This window comes from Hoplias malabaricus, chromosome 6 (genome assembly GCF_029633855.1).
Source record: "Hoplias malabaricus isolate fHopMal1 chromosome 6, fHopMal1.hap1, whole genome shotgun sequence".
NCBI classification, from domain to species: domain Eukaryota; kingdom Metazoa; phylum Chordata; class Actinopteri; order Characiformes; family Erythrinidae; genus Hoplias; species Hoplias malabaricus.
Window position 1 is genome coordinate 43678299 of NC_089805.1, and position 24443 is coordinate 43702741.

General features: G+C 41.7%; 1 protein-coding gene across 4 annotated transcripts; it reads left to right on the forward strand.

The window, feature by feature from the left end:
• The first annotated feature begins 1314 nt into the window (after nucleotides 1-1314).
• eya3 (EYA transcriptional coactivator and phosphatase 3) lies at nucleotides 1315-19304 on the forward strand. 4 transcript variants are annotated; one of them, XM_066674461.1, is made up of 20 exons: nucleotides 1315-1451; nucleotides 3623-3767; nucleotides 4577-4626; nucleotides 5623-5693; nucleotides 6121-6201; nucleotides 6284-6350; nucleotides 6877-6986; nucleotides 7577-7717; nucleotides 9020-9105; nucleotides 9779-9959; nucleotides 11379-11548; nucleotides 11646-11729; nucleotides 11881-11970; nucleotides 12077-12135; nucleotides 12409-12569; nucleotides 12867-12981; nucleotides 13476-13597; nucleotides 14698-14798; nucleotides 16608-16716; nucleotides 18556-19304. In XM_066674461.1, exons 2-19 carry the CDS (start codon nucleotides 3735-3737, stop codon nucleotides 16686-16688), a joined length of 1803 nt encoding a protein of 600 aa, XP_066530558.1. In that variant the 5' UTR covers nucleotides 1315-1451; nucleotides 3623-3734; the 3' UTR covers nucleotides 16689-16716; nucleotides 18556-19304. The 4 variants fall into 4 exon arrangements, with proteins under 4 accessions (XP_066530558.1, XP_066530556.1, XP_066530560.1 ...); XM_066674459.1 differs by having other exon boundaries at nucleotides 16608-19304; XM_066674460.1 differs by lacking the exon at nucleotides 1315-1451 and adding an exon at nucleotides 2132-2270 and having other exon boundaries at nucleotides 16608-19304.
• The last annotated feature ends 5139 nt before the right edge of the window (nucleotides 19305-24443 follow it).

Genomic DNA, 24443 nt, shown 5'->3' on the forward strand with positions numbered 1-24443 from the left:
GAGTGTGGTGTGTTCTCCCTGTGTCCTGCTTGGGTTTCCTCCGGGTGACTGTCTGTGAGGAGTGTGGTGTGTTCTCTCTGTGTCTGCGTGGGTTTCCTCCGGGTGACTGTCTGTGAGGAGTGTGGTGTGGTCTCCCTGTGTCTGTGTGGGTTTCCTCCGGGTGACTGTCTGTGAGGAGTGTGGTGTGTTCTCCCTGTGTCTGCATGGGTTTCCTCCGGGTGACTGTCTGTGAGGAGTGTGGTGTGTTCTCCCTGTGTCTGTGTGGGTTTCCTCCGGGTGACTGTCTGTGAGGAGTGTGGTGTGTTCTCCCTGTGTCCGCGTGGGTTTCCTCCGGGTGACTGTGTGTGAGGAGTTTCCTTCGGGTGGCTGTCTGTGAGGAGTGTGGTGTGTTCTCCCTGTGTCTGTGTGGGTTTCCTCTGAGTGCTCTGGTTTCCTCCCATGGTCCAAAAACGCACGTTGGTAGGTGGATTGGTGACTCAAAAGTGTCGGTGTGTGTGTGTTTCCCTGTGAAGGACTGGCGCCCCCTCCAGTTCCGGCCTTGCGCCCAATGATTCCAGGTAGGCTCTGGACGCACCGTGACCCTGAACTGGATAAGTGTTACAGATAATGAATGAATGATGTGTCCTCACCATTTGTTAGTTCTTTAGTCTGCCTGCACTCGAAACGGCTCTAATGTGTTTATCAAGCTCTAAAGTCTGTAAATGGGTTAAAAAGTAAACAGTCTCGGTTCGGTATGCTAGGCTTTCTCTCTCATCAAAACTGCATTTTGGAGATTTTTAGACAATGGAAGACCCTCCAAATGTTGAAAAGCATGAGCTGAGGTGAGGACATTGCTCTATTCCTCCTCCATAGGTGGGTAGTATTTATTTGTTTTTTCTTTAATGGACCTGACTCTAAATTTGGGAGATCACTAAGTGCATGAAAGTAAAAATGCAGACCGAATATGCTAAAAAAGGAAACAACTTGATTTATATATGAGATTCTGTGGTAGTTCAAACAGTAAAAACTTACAGACAAGTTCAACTTCAGCCACATACAAATAATAGTCGTATTTACGCCTCAAATATTCTGTTCCACCTAAAACGGTGTGGCGCTTTGGAACCTAAACAAACCAGAGCACAGCATTTGCCCACAATCACAGACGTTCCCTATAATAATGAATACCAATGAGATATTTTATGTGTGATAACGACTTAATAAAGCATTTTATAGTTATCTAATTTATTACATTAAATATATGTCTCGTTCCCACGTGTTATTAAGTCGTTAAATTACTTTGCAGGGATGTCAGCAGCAGGGTACGCTTCAGAAACGGTCGGCTGTTGTGTACTCTCCGCGCATGCGCAGTACGGTGTCTTCTCCTGCGCAGTTGTCCCTGACAACACGGAGGAGCTGGCGGGAGGGCGTTAGCCGGCTAGCGGGAGCTTGAGGGGGGCAGCCTTGGTGTGATGGTAAGAGACGGCTTTCTGTGAATACGAGGCGAGCGGCTTAAACCAGGGCTGAGTTTAAACGGGTTTAAATTACAGAGTGAGGGGTAAAGTGTTCATAGGGGCCCAGTAACTCCGGCCGAACCTCACGGAGCTAATGCTAATGTGGCTAAAGCTAGCGCTGAGTGAATAGCAGTTGTTGTTAGCCGCTAGCTCGAGAGGAAAGTTGTATTGTTGGACTTGAGCGCGTCTTAGAGCCTCCAAAACTGCACATATACACAATTAAACATGTGTTGTCCCAACAGAACCCACTCTAGAGTTTACATTTTCAAGATAAAAATCTGTGGAAACACTGAATTGTGCGTTAGTGCCTCTAGTCGATCTGTTGCTCTGCATACTTCGTTAGCTCCCTTTAATCCTGTTCTAAAAATGCTCAGAACTCCCACTGCGCAGGTGTGATGTGGTGGTGGATCAGTCTCAGCACAGCAGTGACACTGAGCTGGTGGTGGTGGTGCGAGTGGATCAGACACAGCAGTGCTGCTGGAGTTTTAAGCCCTGTGTCCACTCACTGTCCACTCTGTTAGACTCTCATATCACGTTGGTCTTTATTTCTTGTAAACATTGGTTTACTCATTTTCTGTGTTACTTGTTTCTTTCTCTCACTTCCCTCTTTCTTTCTATGTTTATGGGAGAAGGGGAATGCTGCAGACCGGAGACCAAGAGTGGATGGGTTCTTGGGGAGGAACATGTCAATCATTTTTGCATCAGCCACTGACAAAATACTATTGGCCAAGCTGTCTGTCATTTCTACATCAGCCAATGTGATCAGAGCTGTTTTCGCAGGTTCGTTTATCTGCGAGAACATTAGGTGTAGGAGATGCTCTCTGTGTTACTGTTGTTATTTCATTTACTATTTTCCACTTACACATTTCAAAAGGAATAGGTCCACGGACCTGTCTGTTTTAAAGAGGAATCGAGGAAAATACAACACGCTGTAAATTATCCCGTCCAACTGTGATTTCATAAAAATGCGTGTTAAGATGTAAACAGACCATAGTTATATGATGCAGTTTATCCATATCGTCGCTATAATCACAGTGCATTTATGTGACAGTCAAATTTGTTTATTTCTACAGCACTTTTTACAACCTGATGGTGTCACAAAGCCTCAAAGATGAGGTTAAATGCAGCAGAGCAGACACAACGAGCGTTGCAGAAATAAGAATACTCAGGACGGAGAAGAAAGGACCAAGCGAAAATGGCTAAAAATCAGTGATTCTGCTTCTCGCTCCTCACTCCTGTGTGATTGGGTCGGGGTGAACAGCGAGCGGCTCATTACCATTTAACGGACCAGGGATTTTTAGACAGGGGAGAATGCTGCTGTGAGGTTTGTTCCTTGTGGTGTTTTGACCAAAGCAGGACCCATGCGTTAAGACCCAGAACTGAAAAAGTGAACAAGAACAGTTGAAATTAAATTGCTGCTTCTTTCATAACGTCTGATGTATTCAGTTAAATCAAATATTTTATGTATTTTTTTTATACATGTTTTGCGCACAAATGTTGTTGTTGTTTTTCTGGTGGCAACCAGAACTTGCTTGAGATTTCACTCATCCATAAATGTGATTAAATTTCTAACTGACTGATCCACTTTCCCCTCTTTTACTTAACCTTATACACCAATAACGTAAATGTCTGCGTGCCCTCCAGTTAGCTGAACCAGGGAGAGACTGAATGAAATCAAGGTTAGATCTTATCCCTGTCCATATTTGTTTTTTTTTTGTTGTTTTTTTTTATGTGACAGCTTGTGGAGAAACACTTAATGCCCCTGCTGTGTACGGGGAATAATAAACGGAGGCTAGTTTTTCCCTCAAAGTAGGTTAGAGCGTGTGTAAGCAGAGGCGGGAGAGTAATCCCTGAGCAAAAAGCAGAAGACAAGGGAGGAATCAGGTGAAATCTGTTTGATAAGTGACCCGCATGTTCTTCACCGGTCCGAGAGTGCAGAGGATTAGTGGCCAGCTGATACACATTTTCTCTTTTTACTGCAGAGTGCTCCATCGTGCTCAGCTTCGTGATCAAACCCTGGATAAGAGCAGGCTCTACAGGGGAAAGAAAAGTTGTCCATAATGAGAAGGCAGGGAAGGTATTTAAAGAAAGAAAGGGTCCATTCTGAGTTCATGTTTCTGATTGTCTTCTAGGGCCTGAACAGTAGCAGAAGCAGCAGATAGTGAGCGAGTGAGTGTGAGTGTGTGTGAGAAAGAGAGAGAAGCAGAGGCGGCTTCAGCGCAGAGTGAGGACATCGCTACCTTCATGGAGGAACCACAGGATGTGCTGGAGCTTCCGGTAGGGCTGAGTGATCCACTGTTTATATTTGGGTTTTTTTATATCACAACTTTTTAGTCAGTGAAGACATTGTCTGTGAGGAGTGTTCTCCCACAGGTGTGTGTGAGAGTGACTGGGTGAGTGTAAGAAATTGTTCAAGGGTGTGCACTGGTCTAAATCTCATTTAGAAGCTGATTGTCTCCATTAAAGTTAGTGGCGTACACATTGTTCTTGATAATGCTGGCTGTAATTCATGTTACGGTTTGGAAACCACAGGCTTTCAAACTCCAGTTTTGGAATAAATACAGAGACTTCAGCTTTGATGTACACCTGTTCGCCTTGTGTATCCAGAGCCCACCAACCCACAAACTGTGAAGCAAGACTACAGTCATTTTGTGCTGACTGCCTAAAGCCGGTCTTACACCACACGGCTTTTAACCTGATTAATCCTGATTTCCAATCTGGCCGAGACTGCGCTGGTTGGCTGTAGTCTGCAGACGCTGGTGCAGTCGCAGTTGTCAGTTGGAGGGAAAGTCGTGTAGAGTGCGAGGAGCTCTGAATCTGATTTTTTTGCCTCTAAATGTCAGAAAAATGGCATAAAATGAGCCATTCATAGAGTATGTAGCAACATTGTATTTTCTAAGTTGCCTACTGCCCACTTTATCAGAAACCCCACCCTGGCTGGTGTACAGTTAGAGTTTGGTGCACAGCTGTTAATGCCATTAGTGTTCGCTTTAGCGTCTTCAGTGGTCAGTTTCTGACCCGAGATGTTCTTTTGGTCTGGATTTTGGATGGAGTTTAATTATTTTATCCATTTGCTGATTCCACAGGCAAAGAAAGCCCGACATGACCCGAAAGTTAGTCAGGAGGAGGATCCGAGGTAAGGTGTCTTTTAATCTGTAAGAATGGGACAACTGATTCCATCCATCCATTATCTGTAATCGCTTATCCAATTTAGGGTCGCGGGGGGTCCAGAGCCTACCTGGAATCATCGGGCGCAAGGCGGGAATACACCCTGGAGGGGACGCCAGTCCTTCACAGGGCAACACAGACACACACACACTCACTCACACACTCACATTTACGGACACTTTCGAGTCGCCAATCCACCTGCAACGTGTGTTTTTGGACTGTGGGAGGAAACCGGAGCACCCGGAGGAAACCCACGCGGACACGGGGAGAACACACCAACTCCTCACAGACAGTCACCCGGAGCGGGAATCAACCCACAACCTCCAGGCCCCTGGAGCTGTGTGACTGCAACACTACCTGCTGCGCCACCGTGCCGCCCGACAACTGATTGGTGTTTATGTAAATATGAGCCCAGAAGGTCACTGGATCGATGATCTTGATTAACATGAAAGTTGGGGACCGGGGAGTGAAGAAACAGCACTTTATTCACAATCAACATCCACAGCTGAGGCACCTAAAACCCACCTGCTCCTTAGGCGGAGGAATGGCTGCCCACTGCTGTGTGTGTGTGTGTGTGCGCACTAGCTGGTTAATGTTTTGCGAGTATTACTCATGAAATACTTAACATTAAGTCTCCACAGAATGAACAGAAGTCTGTAATGTCCCCACAATTCGCAGATACAAGATTGTGAGTGCGTGTGTGTTCAGTGCCATTGATTGCTTTAAATGCGGCAGCATGAATTTGTGTGTTGTGCAATGACAGTGAAAATCAAATTTATGTTAGTTTTAGACACAAAGCCGTTAAATGTATAAGTCTGAAGGCTGTGGTTTGATGGAGATGTGACCTCTGTGACCTGGCCTGGTGTATGACGTTCATATAGAGACCTTAGACTGGTTCAGCTTATGTTTAATGTATCAATATTTTATAAACGTGAGGTTTCTAATGAGTAATCCCCTCGAACAGGAGAGATGCAGCTGTTTTAGGATCCGACGCCTCGACTTACCCTCCGTCATCTGCCACTTCCCTGGGTACAAGTGAGTAAACTCCTCTCCTGTTTATCAGTGATCCAGACCCTCAGTAAAATGGATTTGTTTTTAGGGGAAATCTTGAATAAGAAATATACATGTCTCTGTGATAAACTCACGCATCTGTACGGCAAAGAAAAACTAGAGGACGTCTGAATTTCTAGTTTTTTTTTTAATTATACAGCATTGTCACACAATCATGGTCAAGGATCTAGTTCTCTAATAATATTGGATATAAATAATAATATGGATATAAAAGTAACGCTATGTCCCTGTCACTGCCATTATAATCTCTCCTTTAATCAGCCTCTGTGACTTTCTCATTGATTTTATTCTTATTTTTAATAAGACCCCATGTAATCCTGTCTGAATAAAACTTACAATGATATTCATCATATTTCACTTGCATTTTTAATTTCTTATCTGTTTTTGTCAGTGTCTGGAAGTCAAGAGCAGTCCAATCAAGACATGTCGAGATCCAAGGCCTGTGACACAGACAGCTCCTACAGTGATAAAGGTAGTAATATTCTTGATTCTTACGGAGAATGATTCGGGTCAAGGCCTGATTCAAAAGTGATGAAAGATCTTTTCTCTTCCAGTTGAATCATGCAAAGAGCTCACAGCCACAGCCTCTGAATATACCTCACAGATCTACCAAGGAAACAAGTAAGGACAGACTCCCTCATTTCCTCATTGGGCAGTTTGTTTTTGTAAGCATTAAATATAGCTGTTTTATGTAATATATATTCATTCATTCATTCATGGTCGCGCTGCAGGTGGGGTGCTGGGTTCAGTTCCTGTTTTCTGTGTTCTCCCCAGAGTGTGTGAAGTTGTCTACAGGTGTTAAGTATTTGATTTGGATGAGTGTGTGTGTGTGAGTGCCTGGGCGGGGGTGAGATGCCCTGTGACGAAATGGTTCTCTGTCCAGGGAGCGTTACTGACTTGTACTGGATTTGAAATTCTGGGTAGAATCTGGACCCAGTGTGACTCTGCTCAGGAAGAAGCGCTTACAGATGATGAATGAATGAATATATATTCGTTTATAGATCGCAATAAGAATATATAGAATGCAATATGTGGAATTGGCTTTGTATATTTGAAGCTGACAGTACACATAGAGTGAAAATGTCTCCATGTATCGTGATGTCTTTGTACAGTAATCGATAAATAAATCTCTGAACCTGTTTTTCAGCCCTGCAGTTACTGCATACGGCAGCCAGGTGGCATTCCCTCCTCTGGGACAGTCACCAGTCTACAGCACCTTCAGTCAAACAGGCCAGACATACGGCCTGCCCCCATTCGGTCTGTCCCACTGTCACACTTCTGTCTCTCCTTCATCAGTGCCCTTTCATTCATTAGTTCAGCTGCCAGTGCCATGCCACTGTAACACAAGCGCTCACTCTGCATTTAAACCATATGATGCACTCACATCGCAACCTTTCTCCACAGGGCTGAACGATTTAAAAGGGAAAAGTCCAGTTAAAACCCATTAAGTGAAAATCTTTCCTTAAAAACAGCCCTTTAAACCCCTGGGAACCCATTTTGAAATGTTGTGGGGGGGGTGGGGTTTTTGTTTAATTCTAAACTTGGGTGTTATGTGAAATGCAAAGTTTTAATAAAAAACAGAAATATGATCCTCCCTTAAACCTCCCTTTAAAGTTGAGTGTTGCAGAAATAAACACCTTAAGTGATACCACGATAATCCTTACATTTAATAAAACCAAAGCAGTGAATTGTTCAGCCCTGTTCCTCCATTCACATTTCAGACTCACTCCAGCTCTTCTCTGCTGTCTAATCATCGTTCTCTGCATTTCTCTCCCATGTATTTTGTTTTGTTCGGTCTTCTGCCGCACCATCTCTCCGGCCACTCCTCTGTTCGTACCTGACTGTAGGTGCGATGTGGCCAGGCATTAAGAACGAGCCCGGGCTACTGCACGAGCTGCCCCCTGCTGGCCAGACGGGGTTTCTCAGCTTCTGTTCAGCCTATACTTCACCGCAACAGGGCCAGGCTCATTACTCCTACCCCAGCCAAGGCAAGCCTGCTGCTGCACTCTGTCTCACTCTCTCTCTTTTTGTTTGTTTATCTGTCTCTCTCTGCTTCTCTCTGTCGTTCTTCTGCCTGCCTCTGCTTACCAAAAGGCCTTTTTTTTCATTTTAATTTTTGTTTCTTTCTTTCTTTATTTATTTATTTTAACAGCTGTGATTTTTGTGCGTGTGTGTATATTATATCACACACTCTACTATTAAAAATATAATTCTCTGTCCTTTGTTTCTTTAGAAAATAATTCAGAGTTTACTTCATTAGATTCCAATTCTGTTATTTTTCTTTTGATTTTAAAGTACAGTGGAGCCTCTACTAACGAACTTTCCAAGATACGAACCGGGCATTTGAATATTTTTTGCTTCCACCAACGAACCATGACTCTAGAAACGAACCAGAGCCTCCTCTGAGCCAGCGGCTGGAAATGGCCACTGACCCCAATAGGCGAGTCTCCCAGCGCGCCCAGACATCGAAATTCGTGCTAAGTTAAGCCGTATCTGCGCTTCGTCTCCCCACATTCACCGCCTACTATCCGTTATTCCACCCCCTCCCCCTCCCGTCATACAGCCAGTGCCTGTGTTACTCCTCCAGCCAGTCGTCACGTCTTTGATATGTAACCTTTTAAAATTTTATTTCTTGTTTATTACTGTTACCACTGTATTTCTCATTAATTTTTAGTAACGCTACATGTATTTTTTTACTAATTTGAGAGTGTTGTAAACATATATCAGTGTAAAACGGGTGACTTTCGGGGTGGAACACATTAATTGCTTTTCCATTATTTTAAATGGGGAAAACTGACTCGAGAAATGAACTTCCAAGTTTCGGAACTTTTCCACTTACGAACCGGGTCACGGAACGGATCAAGTTCGTAAGTACGGGTTCCACTGCATATATAAAAATAGACAATTAACCATTAAAGCAGGGAAAAATGGTTAACACAGAACTGGGAAAATAACCATGGTATTAATATTAACTAATATCGAGTTATTGTGATTTATGTTACCATTATTATTAACAGTTCAGATGCTTTCATTTTAAATCAGAAAATAACCAGTGACACCATCATAACAAAAAAAAACATAAAGGAATACTTGTTTACTTATTTGCATATTAATTAAATTAAGCTCTAAAATTACAAAATCAACACAGTTGTTTGGCCGAATTCATCATATTCCATCCATCAAACCGCTTTTTCATTCAGGTTCATAAGACATTTCACAATCATCATATGTATTGTGTGTTTTCCTCATGGCTCCCTTGGCTCTTCTGGAACGTTGGGTGTTTATTTCAGGTTCCTGCTTCACTACGTCCAGTGTGTACACAAACGTGCCCTCAGCCGCCGCGGTCACCACTACGGCAGCCACGGTCACACATCAGGTGAGCTTCCATTACCAGGTGAAGTACATTTGAATGTTTTATTAAAGCTTTTCCTCAACACATTCTCCTCAGAGCTGTTCCAGCCTGAACTTCACGCTGAAAAATCATGGTGTCACTGTCAGGAAACGATCCTCATGAATCAGATATTAGTGTATGTACACTGCCCTGCAAAATGTCCAGCAATAACTTTTTTAAATCAAGAATTAAGAAAATAAATCAATTGACCAAGTGGAAAACATTTTTTCTTTGATTTCTTTTAAATATTGAAAACTTTTCAGTTTTTACAGATCATCAGTATTGTTTCACTCAGTGATGATGGCTTCTACGAGTTAAAAACATTTACAAACTAGTTTTGGTTTAAGACTAAATATGGGATGGTTCCGGAATGCTCCCCTCTACCCCAGGGTCGTTCCGGAATGCTCCCCTCTACCCCAGGGTCGTTCCGGAATGCCCTCCTCTACCCCAGGGTCGTTCCGGAATGCCCTCCTCTACCCCAGGGTCGTTCCGGAATGCTGTATTTCTAAATACTTTATTATCATGAATAGCTTAATGATTGGTGTTTGGCCCCCTTTTCTTGCATGGGAGTGTATATAAAATGCATGTTGGTGACTTTGACTCAACACAAGGAAACTGTAATGGATTGATAGTCTTGCGCTTTTTTTTCTATCTTCAGGATTTTTCCAACTATAACTCACTGGGACAGAGCCAGTTCCCTCAGTACTACACCCCTCCTCCCAGTTACCTCTCGTCTGCTCCACCCAGCAATGAAGGAGATGGAGCTGGTGTGGTGGTCCCAAATTACACCGCCGTCAAAACCGAGGAGAGTGCTTCTACAGGTCTGCCCAGTACAACAGGTAACAAAGATAGGGTTAACGTTTCTAATGTGTTCTCACATTTAATGTATCTCAAAGTACTGAAGGGGGAAAGGTTGGGCAGGTTGTATTGAATTTGCATTGTTCTCTGCATCATGATCACAGAGGATGCTGTAACAGATTTACAACACCAAATCAGATTTTATCACAGTCACATGGCCTCAAGCTCAGTGTCCTCAGCTCAACTCTTACAATAACATTATTTTACTTTCAACACATTCAGAGACACACACATTCTTGCAGGGGGCTCAGAGTAAATGCTGAGGGCATGCACCTGTAGTTTTAGAAACAAATGTTGCCGTTCATTTTAATAACGGAGAGCAGTGGAATCTGAGTTAAATTTTTATATGTGTTTATGTCACTTCCACCAATTTTCATGCCAACAGCACGACAGATCCCAGTATGATTCAATACGCAATGGAAGAACATTTAAAACTAAATTAGGGGTACACTCTGATAAACTTTTGACCTTTGTTTATTTGTTTAACTGTTCAAGATGAAGCAGTTACAGGTTATGAATTAATGAACACAGACTATGAATGAATTAACAGACTTCAATCAGCATTATTATTTGATACACAGTACTGTGAAAAATTTTAGGCACCTGAAATTGAGACTTAAAAAGCTATTTATCCAAGCAGTAAGTGTATATATGCTAAAAAAAACAAAAAACAAATAAAGCCCAACACTAGAATAAAACCAAATAACATTATTCCAGTGTGATACTCTGTGTGTGAATGTGTTGGTTTAACTTTTTCAAAATCTCGTGGAGTCCGCAATACCTAGTTTTCTTGGTAACTAAATAATGATTTTAAATTATATGTGCTTTTAAAGGCTAAGCACCACTTAATGAACCTGCATGAATATTTCACATTATTGTAGTTACTGAGAGATATAAGTATGAATTAAAATGAAAATAGCAGCTTAATTTGCTTTAAAACTGACAATTTTATTAAATTGACGGAAAAACCCGAGCTCACTACAGAAATTCTTGAACTCGACCGTGACCTCACTGGTGGACAACAGCTGAACAATGACGCGGTAAAACACCGTTATGACCGACTGTTATGACAGTATCTAGCTAAATAACCAACATTATTCATGACAATAGCCTAGCAATAAGCTAAACTTCCAGAGTTGTTGTCCACCATCTACGTCACAGGCAAGACGCCTATTAGAGTTTCCGAACACCGTTTGGGGCGGGGGGCAACGGTCTTTTAAACCTTATTCCTTGAATTAGTAAGAAATAACATGTTTTCTGACTATCAATAAACACAAGTTAGCTTGTTTATCACAAAGCTTTTTTTTGTCTGCATTTTTTTGTTTTTTTCTCTGTCCCTTTCTGTCTTTAACTCCACACACTATTTCTTTCTGATATCTCTCTCTCTCTCTCTCTCTCAGCCACATCTCCTGATGTGGCTCTCCCAGCCAGTGCGTCTCTTCCTGCTGCAGCTCCTCTGTCCACAGCGGCGCATGAACAGGACGAAAATGCCCGCAGGAGCCTGCCCAGTAAATCTAAAGGCAAAGGCAAGAAACCCGACAGCTCCCAGGCCACTGACAACGACTTGGAGGTACAAACCGCGTGTGAGCCAACATTTCAGAATGGCACATTTTCATGCCACTATCTCGTTCTCAACCTTTTAATTTGATCTTCCCTGTTTTTCCCAGCGAATCTTCCTTTGGGATCTGGATGAAACCATCATCATTTTCCACTCCCTTCTCACTGGGACATTTGCACAGAAGTTTGGCAAGGTACTGAAAATGAGTAGAGGGTAGGGAATGGATAGATCAAAAATGAATTTTTGAACACATCCTGTTTTACGGTTTGGTTTGGATTTATGAACAGACCTGGGTTGTAGTAAATACAAAGTTGTCTGTGCTGGTTTGTCTGACCTTCCCCCAGGACCCGGCCACAGTCCTGAACCTGGGTCTGCAGATGGAGGAGCTGATATTCGAGCTGGCAGACACTCATCTTTTCTTTAATGATCTGGAGGTATCTCTCCTTTCTCCATGCACTATTGCGCTTTTCCCTTGTACCAGGCCATGTTTCCTCATGGTTCTGTGGGGGATTCTGACACATGATTTTTCTCTGAGTGCAGGAATGTGATCAGGTCCATGTGGAAGATGTTGCCTCTGATGACAATGGACAAGATCTGAGGTATTGCATATAAATATATATGTAATACTAGGTTATTACATCATATGCAGAGTCTTCTGCTGAGTATAATATTTCTGAACAAATAAAACAATATATAAACGGTGGCAATGCCTTTATTTTTATAAATATCTCATATATATATATATATATATATATATATATATATATATATATAAGTTAAAGCCACTTTTTCTAACTATAGGGGTTTTTTTTTTTTTTTAGTCATACTGAAAGTACAAACCCTCTTTTATGACACTGTTTGTCCTCCTACAGTAACTATAACTTTGCGAGTGATGGCTTTAACGGAACAGCTGGAGCTGGGGGTCCGGGCTCCACCTCAGCAGTTCAGGGGGGAGTGGAGTGGATGCGGAAACTGGCGTTTAGGTACCGCCGCCTAAAAGAGATCTACAACGCATACAAAGGGAATGTAGGAGGTGAGATCTGCTGCAGACTCAGACCTTTACTCCAGCTCTAGGTTTGGATTTAGTTCCCTGCAGGTCTTCTGTGCAGTTCCCTCAGTGCTCGGATCCAGAACACTATTTAATCCATAACAATATTTTAACTGGCGTGAGGTATGGGTTACAGCACACATTTAGGGAATTAGCCGTACTTGAAAACAATCACTAGTGTTTTTTTATATTACTGTTCACCTTGAGTTGCTTTTATGTAAAAAAGATCCTCTATAGGTACACTGCCTTGTCTAAAGAATCTCTCGCTGTGTGTGTGTGTAGCTCTGTTAAGTCCCATGAAGAGAGACCTATTGCTCCGAGTTCGCGCTGAGATTGAGACAGTTACTGACGGCTGGCTGGGCACCGCCATCAAATCACTGCTCCTCATCCAGTCCAGGTGAGGCCAGTAAGCACAACAAAAATCTCCTTCTGTGATTTATCTCTGGGCAAGGATGTACTTCCTGCAGTGTCCTGTCATCACTGTTTCCACCCACACACGTTGTCCAATTTTTTTTTACAAATCTAATGAAAATTATATGATGTAAAGGACTTCAGGGTTCTGGTCCTGAAAGATATTTTCTCCTGATTTACAACTGTGTAGGAGCCTCCAGCCACAGAGATGATCTTCACATTACTGTTGTTAGATTCATGGACACAGATCGGCTAGTAGAGCCTCACGGTGAAGCAGCAGTTAGCTTTTATTCTACAAAGAAGATCTCAGATGTATGGATTACAACCGAGCACTAGATGGCATCATATTCATATTCGTTCTTTTTTAGTAAAGATATATTTCTGTTGAAAACCCAGGAAGCTGTTTTTATTAATTTACATTGCATTAAATTAAAGTGAAGCTCAGCTGATGGTAAAGGTTTTGCTCCTCTGTCCGTCCAGGGGCCGCTGTATGAACGTCTTGGTCACCACCACTCAACTGGTCCCAGCTCTGGCTAAAGTTCTTCTCTATGGCCTGGGGGACATTTTCCCAGTTGACAGCATCTACAGTGCCACGAAAATAGGTAACCTTTTCATCCCCCTGCAGGAGAACAGGAAAATTAAGGTTTATTCCATGGGTAACAGCTCTGTGAGGCATTTCAGCTTTTTAGGAATTGTGTGGTTAAACTCTCCTAAAAATCTGCTTCAGAAGAACTGGCCTGGTCTATAGTGCATTTTAAGTGAATCCCATAATCACCCTTTGTCTTACCTATTTGCCCTATCCCTCCGTATTGCCTAGGGGAAGTGTGTCTGAATTCTTGTTGAGAAAATAAAATGGGGCGAAAGGATATATGACTTTTAATAGAAAAAAAATAGATTTTTCACTCCAAACTCGAGTGCCATCAGCTGAGAATCATCAGCGAGACACTACACCAGCAATCAACCAAACCCAGAAATGTCAGTGTTTTCTCTTTGCAAACATGTTAAGCAGTGTATTATCTTAGTTTAATGTAGGCTCAATGTAAAAAGAAAGATCAGCTAAATAAGAGGCTGAATTAAGCTTGATATCACACAGGAGTTAGGAGTGGGTGGTGATAATTGATTATCAAAGGCCTCTTAAGGCACTAAATAGAATTAAAGTCAAGGATGCAGCACTGTACCACTCCTCTGATATCACTGCAGACTGGTTGAGCTGCTGATAAAGGCGTATCCCATTTCACAGGGAAAGATTCTAACCACATTTTATAACTAATTTCCAAGGGGCCAGGTAACACTTCTACAAGCACCTTCTATTAAGCTCCAGAGGCATGTGGATTTTGATCAACTTTAACAGAAATGACAAATCAGTGGTTCCTGAATTTCATCGCTGTCCAATTAAATAGATCTATCTCCTAAAACAATAACTTTACAAAAGAAGGACAAAACCTGTTTGATTTTCAATGGAAGTCAATGTAAAAAGATTTTATAACAAAGTTATTTTGGATCATTTCTATTGGTCCGTTTATTGTGAAATTTTCAGAAAGCTACTCTGTTCAAAGGATGTCGTAAATTAAAAATCCAAAAAAATGGAGATACGTGTTTTTAATCGGATAGGTATGATTTATTTCCTCACCCTCGTAACTATAGAGTCACACAGTGGATTTGTTGGCTGTTGAAACTGATTAACATCTCCTTTGATTCACAGGAAAAGAGAGCTGCTTTGAGCGCATCGTGTCTCGATTTGGGAAGAAAGTGACCTATGTGGTCATAGGCGACGGCCGAGAGGAGGAGTTCGCAGCTAAACAGGTACAGCTGCCACAAACCATCACAACAACATCACAAACAACAGCAATTCTGAGAAAGAACCGGGTTGGTCTTGCATTTTTTTAACTGCTGCAGGCAACACCTATCTTGCTTTTAATGCGCCCTCCTTCAGGCTCAATGTGAGTTAGTTTCAACTGTTTATGGTTCAGGTTTGATAGTTTTAGAAAAATAAATCGCATTTTCGATCATCCTCTCCTGTACAAATAGGTTAGACTCCTAATGCCATACCATTTAACTAAGATAAGTGCTAGAAATAGAGTCACTGCTGAACCCTAAAGATAGAAATACAGAATAAACACATTATAATTACAGTCCAACGCAGCAATAACTGCTGATACCCGAGAGAGACACAAACACAGTCCCTGATTTCAGGGCATTTCATTAAGTACAGGATTAGTGGTCATTTAAATACTGTACAAGTTCATTCTGTGTTTGAAGGAAGTGAGGGGTTCTGCAGTGGGAGACAGTGGGCCACAGTGAGTGCGCTTACATGCACTTAATCCGATCAGATCAGTGTATTTACATGCATGTATTTACTTGAGTAATCACATAATGTGGAAACTGCGGGTTTACATGAATTAGAGCAGTAATCGGATTTCTACCTTGCAACAGCCAGTAATTCACAGAGAAATGCTGGGGTCACACGAGTAGTACTTAATGAATATTCAGCTACAGAACAGAAAGATAAGTTCAGTGTGTGTCAGGAATGTCTCCACACACTGGTCCTGTTATGATTGTGAATTGGGTTTTGACAATCGGGTTTTTCTAGGCTCTAGATCCTGTGAAATCCGAACAGTTTGTGTGTCCTGCTGAAAGTCCACATGAACATATTTTAATCATTTCTCAGTGTGAGTGAAGCCTTTTTATATTTCATCAAAGGCTGTGTCTGGGATCATAGCTGACGTGGGAGGTATTACTTTACCTTTGTAACACCTCCAGTGAATACTTTTCTAGTTCTGACAGGAAACAAACTAGGGGTTTTGGCAGGGATTCAAATGTTTTCTGCTTGAATACAAGCCAAGCTCGTCTGATCAGCCAGATTGGATTTTGTTTTCTCATTCCCCTGTGTCAGTATTTTCTTGCCTTCTCTCTCTGTGTATTTTATGTTTACGATATTATAACAACCACCACATACAGCCGCAGACTAATCATACGGATCAGATTTGGTCACTTGTTAACTCGGCTATGGACTGTAAAGGCCCATTTATGCTTCTGCTTTGACTCAACACAGATTCTACACTATACAAGCCTGCACAAGCATTTATAGTTGTGTGTTGGTGTCTGCATCACTCTGCATTTACACCACCAAACCACTAGGACTGAATCTCAAATATCTTCCTACATCCTCTATAGAACACAGTGTAATGTTAGTGTACAGTGCACTAGGGAGTAGGATGTTAATTAGAACAGAAAATATAGGTAATGTGCATTTTAGGCATTTATAAAAGTTACTCTACTACACTACACCAGATGTTTGAGATTCAGTGGTGTTTGAGACCCTAGTGGTGTGGCAGTGTTATTGCAGAGCGACGCAGACGCTACGCTCACAGCGGCATAGGCTCTGTGTCAAGTCAATGCAGAAGTATAAATCGGCCTTAAGGTTTGTGTCTACGCAAGACATGTTTTGCTTAAAGCATACGTTCGATGCTAAAGCATATAAGGACCTTTAAAACAACACCCCTGCAGTGTGAATAAAGCCTATGCTGAATTTGCATGCCCATATATTTTACTAAACATGTCCCACTCCTTATATAAGCCATGTGTTTGACAAAGAAAACTGTGTTTCTGCAGCACAACATGCCTTTCTGGCGGGTCTCGACTCACGGGGATCTGGTGTCTCTGCACCAAGCTTTGGAGCTGGACTTCTTATAGAGCTGAGTTGCTGGTGGTGAAACTCGAGGTGTGTGATACAGACAGATCAACTCCCTTGTTTCAGAGAGGAGTTCAATCACACCTCAGTACACACACACACACACACACACACACACACATACACAAAACACCTTAAGGACACCTGCTGGGAGATGAACGGAAGAGAAGTCCATGCTCACAAACTGGAGAAGACTCCTCCTTTTGTGTCTCAGCCTCGGCTCTCCACTGACTGTATGGCAGCTACGTTACCCTGGGGCTGAGCCTGGCACTGCTACACACCTTCAGAGGTGTGAACCATATAAAAAAAATCACAGACAAGAACTATGATGACCCACTTACTGCCAGCCCACTGCAAAAGGGCTGCAAACATAAACCATCTCCATTACAACTGGATTCACCAAGACCACCGGTCTGCACTGGCATGAAAGCTTTTGGGTGATTTTGTTTTCTCTTTTGAGATGTTTTTCTCAAGATTGTGTTTTTGATCTTGCTCATATTTGCTTTAGACGTCGTTTTGCACTCATTCCAAAGCGTAAATATACCGAGGATTAGATCAGGTAAGAAGCCTGACTGGAGAAGTTTTGTTAATCAGCTTTTGAGAAGGTAATTATTCAAACTTGGTGCCTGCGCTCAAATGGTACTTACAGGGTTTTACCATAGACCTCAGTTCCTTTCCAGTGTCTTTAAAATGTTCTTCATTTGTCACATGCTGACATGTGTGAACCCTTGTCTTCACAAATAGATCTGAAAATGATTCGGCCTTCTGTCTGTCCAGTTGAATTTGAAACTCATTGGACCAAGCCTTGTTCTTGTTCAAGCGGTGATAGATTTTTTTTTTTCCAGTCAGAATCGCGTCCTGAGTGGCCGAGAAACTCATTTCTGTTTGTTTCGGAACAGTCCGAAGCGTCCTTGGTGAGAACTTAGACTAAATCTCTCACTGAACATTTACACAGTGGTGAAGCAGAAGCTCATGTCTATCATTTGTAGGATCTGATGCAGTGTGTCACGCTGTGCATCTCAGTACTAAACCATGAAACCACTTTGAGCAGAGTGTGTGATGCATTGGGTGAGTGCTGTTCGAGACCTCACAACCACCTCCAAATACAGCTTTAGGGGAACTTTGCAGTGCTCAGTATGTTTGATTGATTTTGAAAAGCCAAAAAAAAACTGACATGGCTGAACGTGTATCTCGTCAGGTGAGTAGCGCTGGCTCATTAAGAACACGTGTTGTGGGAGAAAGAAACTGTCTGTGCAATACCTATTTTCTTGGGTCAGTGGTTTAAAGGAACACTAGGTAAGATTTGCTCTTGGGCTCCCCCTACAGTTGCACAGTATAATTTGACAGAGGCTCTGTTCTACCTACGAAGCATCAGAATTATTTTAAAGTTCCAAGATAAAAATACTACCTAGTGTTGCTTTAACGTTCACTCTTTCATTCAAGGATGGACGGCTGATGCTGTGAGATTTTGACTGAACAATACTGAGCCTAAAGGAAAAGAGCATTTTTACACAAGCAGCTTTGACCATTACGAATGTGTACTCTTCATTTGTTTGTGTCTCTGTGTTTTTTTTCCCCCCCTTTTCTCCTTTACTTATTTATATCGTGCCTTTTATCTATAAACTCATGTATCAGCAAAAGGGATTAACTGAAAAACGGAAAACCATGCGAATATGTTTAATTTTCAGAGTGCATGTGAATGTGGAAGTGTTCCTCTGTTTTTATTTTATCATTTTATTTTTAAAAAAATGAATTTAATGTATATTTTCTATAATTTGGTGCTGATGCTACGATCAATCTGTTCTTCATAAAGATTTTGCATGCTTTTTTCCCCTCATCAACTTCAGTTCTGTTTTCTTTCTCACACAGAGATATTTGTGAGTATACAGTGATGGAAAAAAAACCCCGCACTTTGAGACATAAACGCAAGGACAATCAAGGAGGTCGTAAAACAGATCCACTGTGTTATAGCGAGGTTGTCAGGGTCTTTGGTTGGACCCTTATGTCTTTAGCACAACGGCGGATGGCGCCTGAAAGAGTGCTCAGTGTTCATGGGTTTGGTTTTCTCTGGAGAAGGCCATGACGGTGAAAGGTGTAGTGAATCAAGTCCAGATGTTTTCTCTCTGTCCTTGAGCGTATTGTTATGTGATCTTTTTTGGCTTTGTTTGCATTTTGTTTGTTTGTTTGTGCTGTTAAGGACGGCGCACCACTTTTTGGGGTGCTGCTCCCAGCTGAAGCCGTGTTTAATCTGTGCTGATGAGTTGAACCTAAGCTTGAAAGCACTATGAAGTCTCAGGACAGTTTGTCCCTCAGATTCAGAACCATTGTGCTCTAAAGAATTAATGACAAATGCTATGTTTTCTTCAGTTTAATCAGCGTGAATGGATTCTTTGTCAAATGCAAAACGCTGCAAGGACACCTAGCCACATGCTGACAGCCTAACTGGCTCGATGTTAAGTAGGAAATTTAAGTAGGACATTTATAAAATATTGTATTCAAGTGAGATGCAATTTTCCCTTTTTTCTCTTTTGTATGGGACTGGAATACTGTTTGGCCCAGAGATGTTTTCCTGTGTAATGAAAAGAATGCTTGTGGCAACATAAATAAAACCTTTTAAAGCTGAATCTGTTGTTTGGGTCAGTCCAGAAATGAAACTACAAGAGGGTCTATAATTGGAAGACATTCATAGGTGCGTGTAGCATTGTGTAGTGTGGTGTGGTGTGGTGTTTGTTTGTTTGTCTTTATTGTTTGTGGGTTTTTTTCCTTTGCTTTGTTTTTGTATAGTTTATTGCCTGAGCTGGGACTTTAACCCCAGTCTGTGGAGTGTAGCAGTGTTCACTACAATACACCACCTACCACTTCAACACAGGTTGGACCTAAAGGATCAGAAATGTGAAGAACTATGCACCCAGGATTGTAGCAAACCTCAGCATGCGGTGATGCTTCAGGCAGATACATAAATGACTACAGGTGTAGTCAGGTTAGATCTTGCCACAGGAGCACATAAAAATGCATTTCCCCTCTGCCTTTATAAAGACTCACAGATGCTGCTGTTGGCAAGTGAACCTCTTGGTGAGAGACCATTGACTTCTAGAAACCTCTACGATACATTCAAAGACATTTTGCCTAGGTGCCAGACTTTGAGATTGGGCGTATCCTGAGAGAAGCAGAATTGTGGTTTTGAGGAACTGCCGCTATCTCTGCCATTCTGACCAAACTGTTGGGAGGTGCAGTGAACAATGGTGTCATCAATGACAAAATTTGGACTGTAACAGACTAGAACCTTTTTTAGAATTATCTTTAGCAATGATTTCAAACATCATACAACTGTCAGTCAACTCTAGTATATGAGAGACACTAACAGCTCAGTGATATCTGCAGGACGTCCTGTCACCAGGGCATCCAACTGGCATTTTTCAGCAGGATAATGCTCTTACACACACTGCTGTCCAGGGAATGTTTCCACCAAACTACAACAATTCCCTGAGCTGCCCAGTCAGATTCATCGCCAAAGAAGTGTTTATGGGACCAGCAGAGACACCAACTTCTGAAACCTAAGAGTATGCAGGATCTACAGGCCCAGCTGTGGGTAAATGTGCTGCAGAATGCTATACGAAACCTGTAAGACTCAACCATACCTCGTCTTGTATCCAGGCTAGAGGGGGCCCAACACGGGACTAGGACTTCCTTTCAGATGTAGTCATTTACATATATTATCATTACATTCACACATGGAAAGTTTCATTTAATTCCAACATGTCCTTCTTGGGGCGTTGTGTTAGTGGCTGTACATTTTAAACAGAGAAAGCAGAGATCTGCTCAACTTTAAGGGTCAACCTCATTTCTTACATTAAACTTTTCCCCTTGTTTTCGAGTGTCCTTGGAATAGTGTGTACAGTGTAGGGAAGTGTTATGAAGTAATAATGTTACATAATGAAATATATATAAATGTAAATTCTGAATGTTATTAATAGAGAAATAAGTAGGCTAACCACTAATATTGGATTTCATAATGTAGTAAATGTTCAGTTTGTGATGCCTATGTCACGTTATACATCAATGAACAAAGAGTTTGAAAAACCCTGGTGTAAACTAACACCTTGGGAGAATATCATCAGACCTGAATCACCACTGATTTGTGCTTAGAGCAGAAACACAGACCATAGATAGAAGGTGGAGATAAATAATATTGAAAAACCAAAGCAGAGATACCTCTCCAATGAAAAGTGTTGTGTTGTTGTTTTTAATGTATGAACCCTACAGTTAGGACTCTCAAATCTTACACAATTCAGATCAACATTTCATACAACCCTTAACCCCCTCATGCTTAGAGTCACGGAAAACAAAAACACAGATTAAAAACATATACACACACACAATAAAAAATGACCTCACCAATACATAAGTGTGAAAGTGACAAGGACAAAGTCTTTACAGAAGATGAACCATTTTATACTTTGTGCAATCTTTCACTGGTTAAGAATTTTTACAGTAGGCACAGGCTCTAGAATGTAATTGCTTTGGCGTTTAATGTGGAACTAGAAATTCTGGACATTGGGAAACTACTAGCGAAGTTTTATGTTTGTTATGATGTGAAGGGACATTAGAACTACATTAAACAGATCATTTTTATCATAGTTCATTAAAGGAGAAAATACTAACATTTGTGGCTTGCTTTGGTCAATGGTGCCACCTTCTTGCCGGTGATTTACAAGATATTCATAGCCCGTTGTTTATTGGATGCAGCGGAGCAGGTAAACGGAGAACTGGTTAAAGTTTACCCACTAATCAAAGATACGTCCTTTGTCCCAATTCTTGCACTAAGCCCTAAGGCCTTCCTTGAAGTGAACACTTGTGGTTGACAAAGGGTGATCAAAAGAGGCACAAGGGTTCAACTGTTCAAGGGCTCAGAGTTGAGGACAGAATGGGACACACTTGTTTACATGGCTACGGCTTAAACTCAAAACACAGAATCTTAAAGCCAAACTGGGCTTAAATTTACAGTGTATTATTAGGTGCTTAAAGAATATGTTGAAAGTTGTTGAGATATTATAAATGATCTTATGCCTCTTTGGGGCTGTGGAAATGAAGGCCACTCAGTCAGTTCTGACCATTTAGCATGTTTTAGTGCGCTTGGATTTTTCCCTGTGTGAAAGCTAACTAAACCAAGTGGAATAAACTCCAAGATTACAAATTACTGAACTGATTCTGCGACAGTCCAGAGCAAATGAACTACGAGTGTGAAAATGTCCTAAACCTCTAATTGTTCCAGCTGCAAAGCATTTGAGGGCATTTGCAGACCTGTACTTTTTCTTTAGTCTGGTTTAATCAAACCCCTACTTTCTTGACCCTGCCTCATCAGGTCTGACCAATCAGCAGAGAGAACTTTCTCACATGGTTTTTTGTGATACATTTTGATGTAATTTTCCCTGTACCAAAACACACCAACCCAATGAGAAAACTGGCACCAATTTGTGGATATTAGTTTGTTGGGTAGATATTCAGGTTTTAATTTTGAGACACAGTGGCACAGCAGGTAGTGTCACAGTCACACAGTTCCGGGGTTTTGGGTTCAAGTCCCCCTCCGGGTGCTCTGATTTCCTCCCACAGTCCAAAAACACACGTTGGTAGGTGGATTGGCGACTCAGAAGTGTCCTTAGGTGTGTGAGTGAATATGTAGTCCTGTGAAGGACTGGCGCCCCCTCCAGGGTGTGTTCCTGCCTTGCACCCAATGATTCTGGGTAGGCTTCAGACCCCCCGCGACCCTGAACTGGATAAGTGCTGTGGTGGAACATTATGACAGAAATAAAAGTCTCTAAGTCTGCATCAAATGAAAGAACAGTTTATTGAAGTAAGGCACACATAATACACTGGAGCTTACTTGCTTTCATCCCTAACAACAAGTTTTATACCATTTTTCCTCACTTTGCTTACAATAGCTATCATCCCATTACATTATATGGCTGTGAGCTGTAGCGGCTTGACCTTATTCGAGCTCGTTATGCTTAATAGTGATTTAACTAATGATAATAATTACTACTATTATGATTGACATAAATGAGAAAAACATTAACAATTAATTAGAGATTGAATACTGTCACCTCTACGTGAGTTCTTCAGGATTTTCAGACTCTTAATGAACAAACTCCACACACTGTTATTTCAAATAATGGAAATATTTTATTAAGAGAAAAGAGAATATTTAATTAATATAGCACAATCTCAAAATCTCACGGCATCAATGCAGGTGAAACTGGTTCGAATTTAAAGATAGGCTAGGCGATAAGGCTTGGGGATGAGGTGTTGCTATGTCTGATTAAGAGGTTATTTTACCAAGAGATTTAATTCGTTCTCAGCTCTGAAAATGAGGAATTTAGCTTACTTTTCTTTTATTTTCTGGGTTATGATCACAGCTGATGGGTCCCGCAGATTTTCGCTCTGTTCCTCTGGTGTTTGACTTGTCACGGCTGAAGTTGGGCTGATTAGTGGGGGGAGTCCCTCCAGGATGAGTCAGCCACTTTTCGATGTCCTTTAGACGGTGTGACGTCAGTCGGGTGTTCCCTTAACAGAGAGCTGCTGGCTTGGCTGGATTTCTCCTTCCCGATGGAAGGGGCGTCAAGATAAAGGTTTGCTGTTTTCCTCCGATCTTCAGAACTAATTTTCGAATTAATTAGCTTATACTTATTTTCCGATTTTCCTCTGTCCCAGTGGTGTCTTTTATTCTGGCCACGAATAAGTTTCACCCGCTTTGATCGGTCGTAAAATTAAAACTTGGATTGGGCGACAAACACGAACACAAATAAACAAAGAAAAGATTACGGACAATTGCTCGACGTTACTCTGTAGTTTCTGTATCACACTGCTAACTGGCACAAGGCGTCCCTTGGTAGTTGCGTGAGGTCCTTCGAGTCTTTTTGAAGAAGCGTCTTGTCAGTGTAAAGAAGAAGAGCGTAGCGTAAGAGAGTGTGAAGCGTAAAAGAGAGAAGCAAAAAAAAAAGAGTGAGCTTAGAGCTGGGCAACCCCTTTTCAGATGTGGCGTGGTCACGCCCATTTGGGAGGTCTCCTTTCTTTGATTGGATCCTGGGTCTGAGGCTCACGTGACTTGTTTCACGTTTCAGAGAGAGAAGAGAGTCACGTATACTGGACAACATAGAAAACTGAATAAAGTAAAAAATACTTATACATACTTGTGGTATAGCACAATGAGTGTACTGGATTATTTTGATCAAATATCTATGTATGTATATATCTTGAGTACATTACAATTACATCCCATTACAATATTATCCTAGATGTTAGAAACTAATTCGTTTTCCTAATTAGAGACAGAAATTTTCCTTCATGATTGAAACAGTAATACACATCACTTCATTAGTTAGTAGACATTCACCTGAGAATAACAGAGAGTAACATTCATACATATTGCATAAACATGTTTATAAAAACCCGATGCTTCCGTTATGGATTTAGAGAGTGGCAGGGCAAAACGTGATTTTGCAAATGTCCACTTTGGGGGCACTGTTGGTCCATGTTATTTGTCTGGTTTGAACCAGGGTTGGGAGAGTTCACTATAGGTCAGTCCTCGGGCCATCTGTTGATTTTTGCAGGAGATAACCAGTGCGCCATCTAGGCGCCGAGGGCCATAAAACAGGGGTTCTTTTTAATCCGGGTCTCTAACACTTTGTTTGATCTCCTTCGGCTTAAAAGCATCATAAACTGGTTCTGTTTTCTTTACATTCTTGGAGAAGACGAGGGGT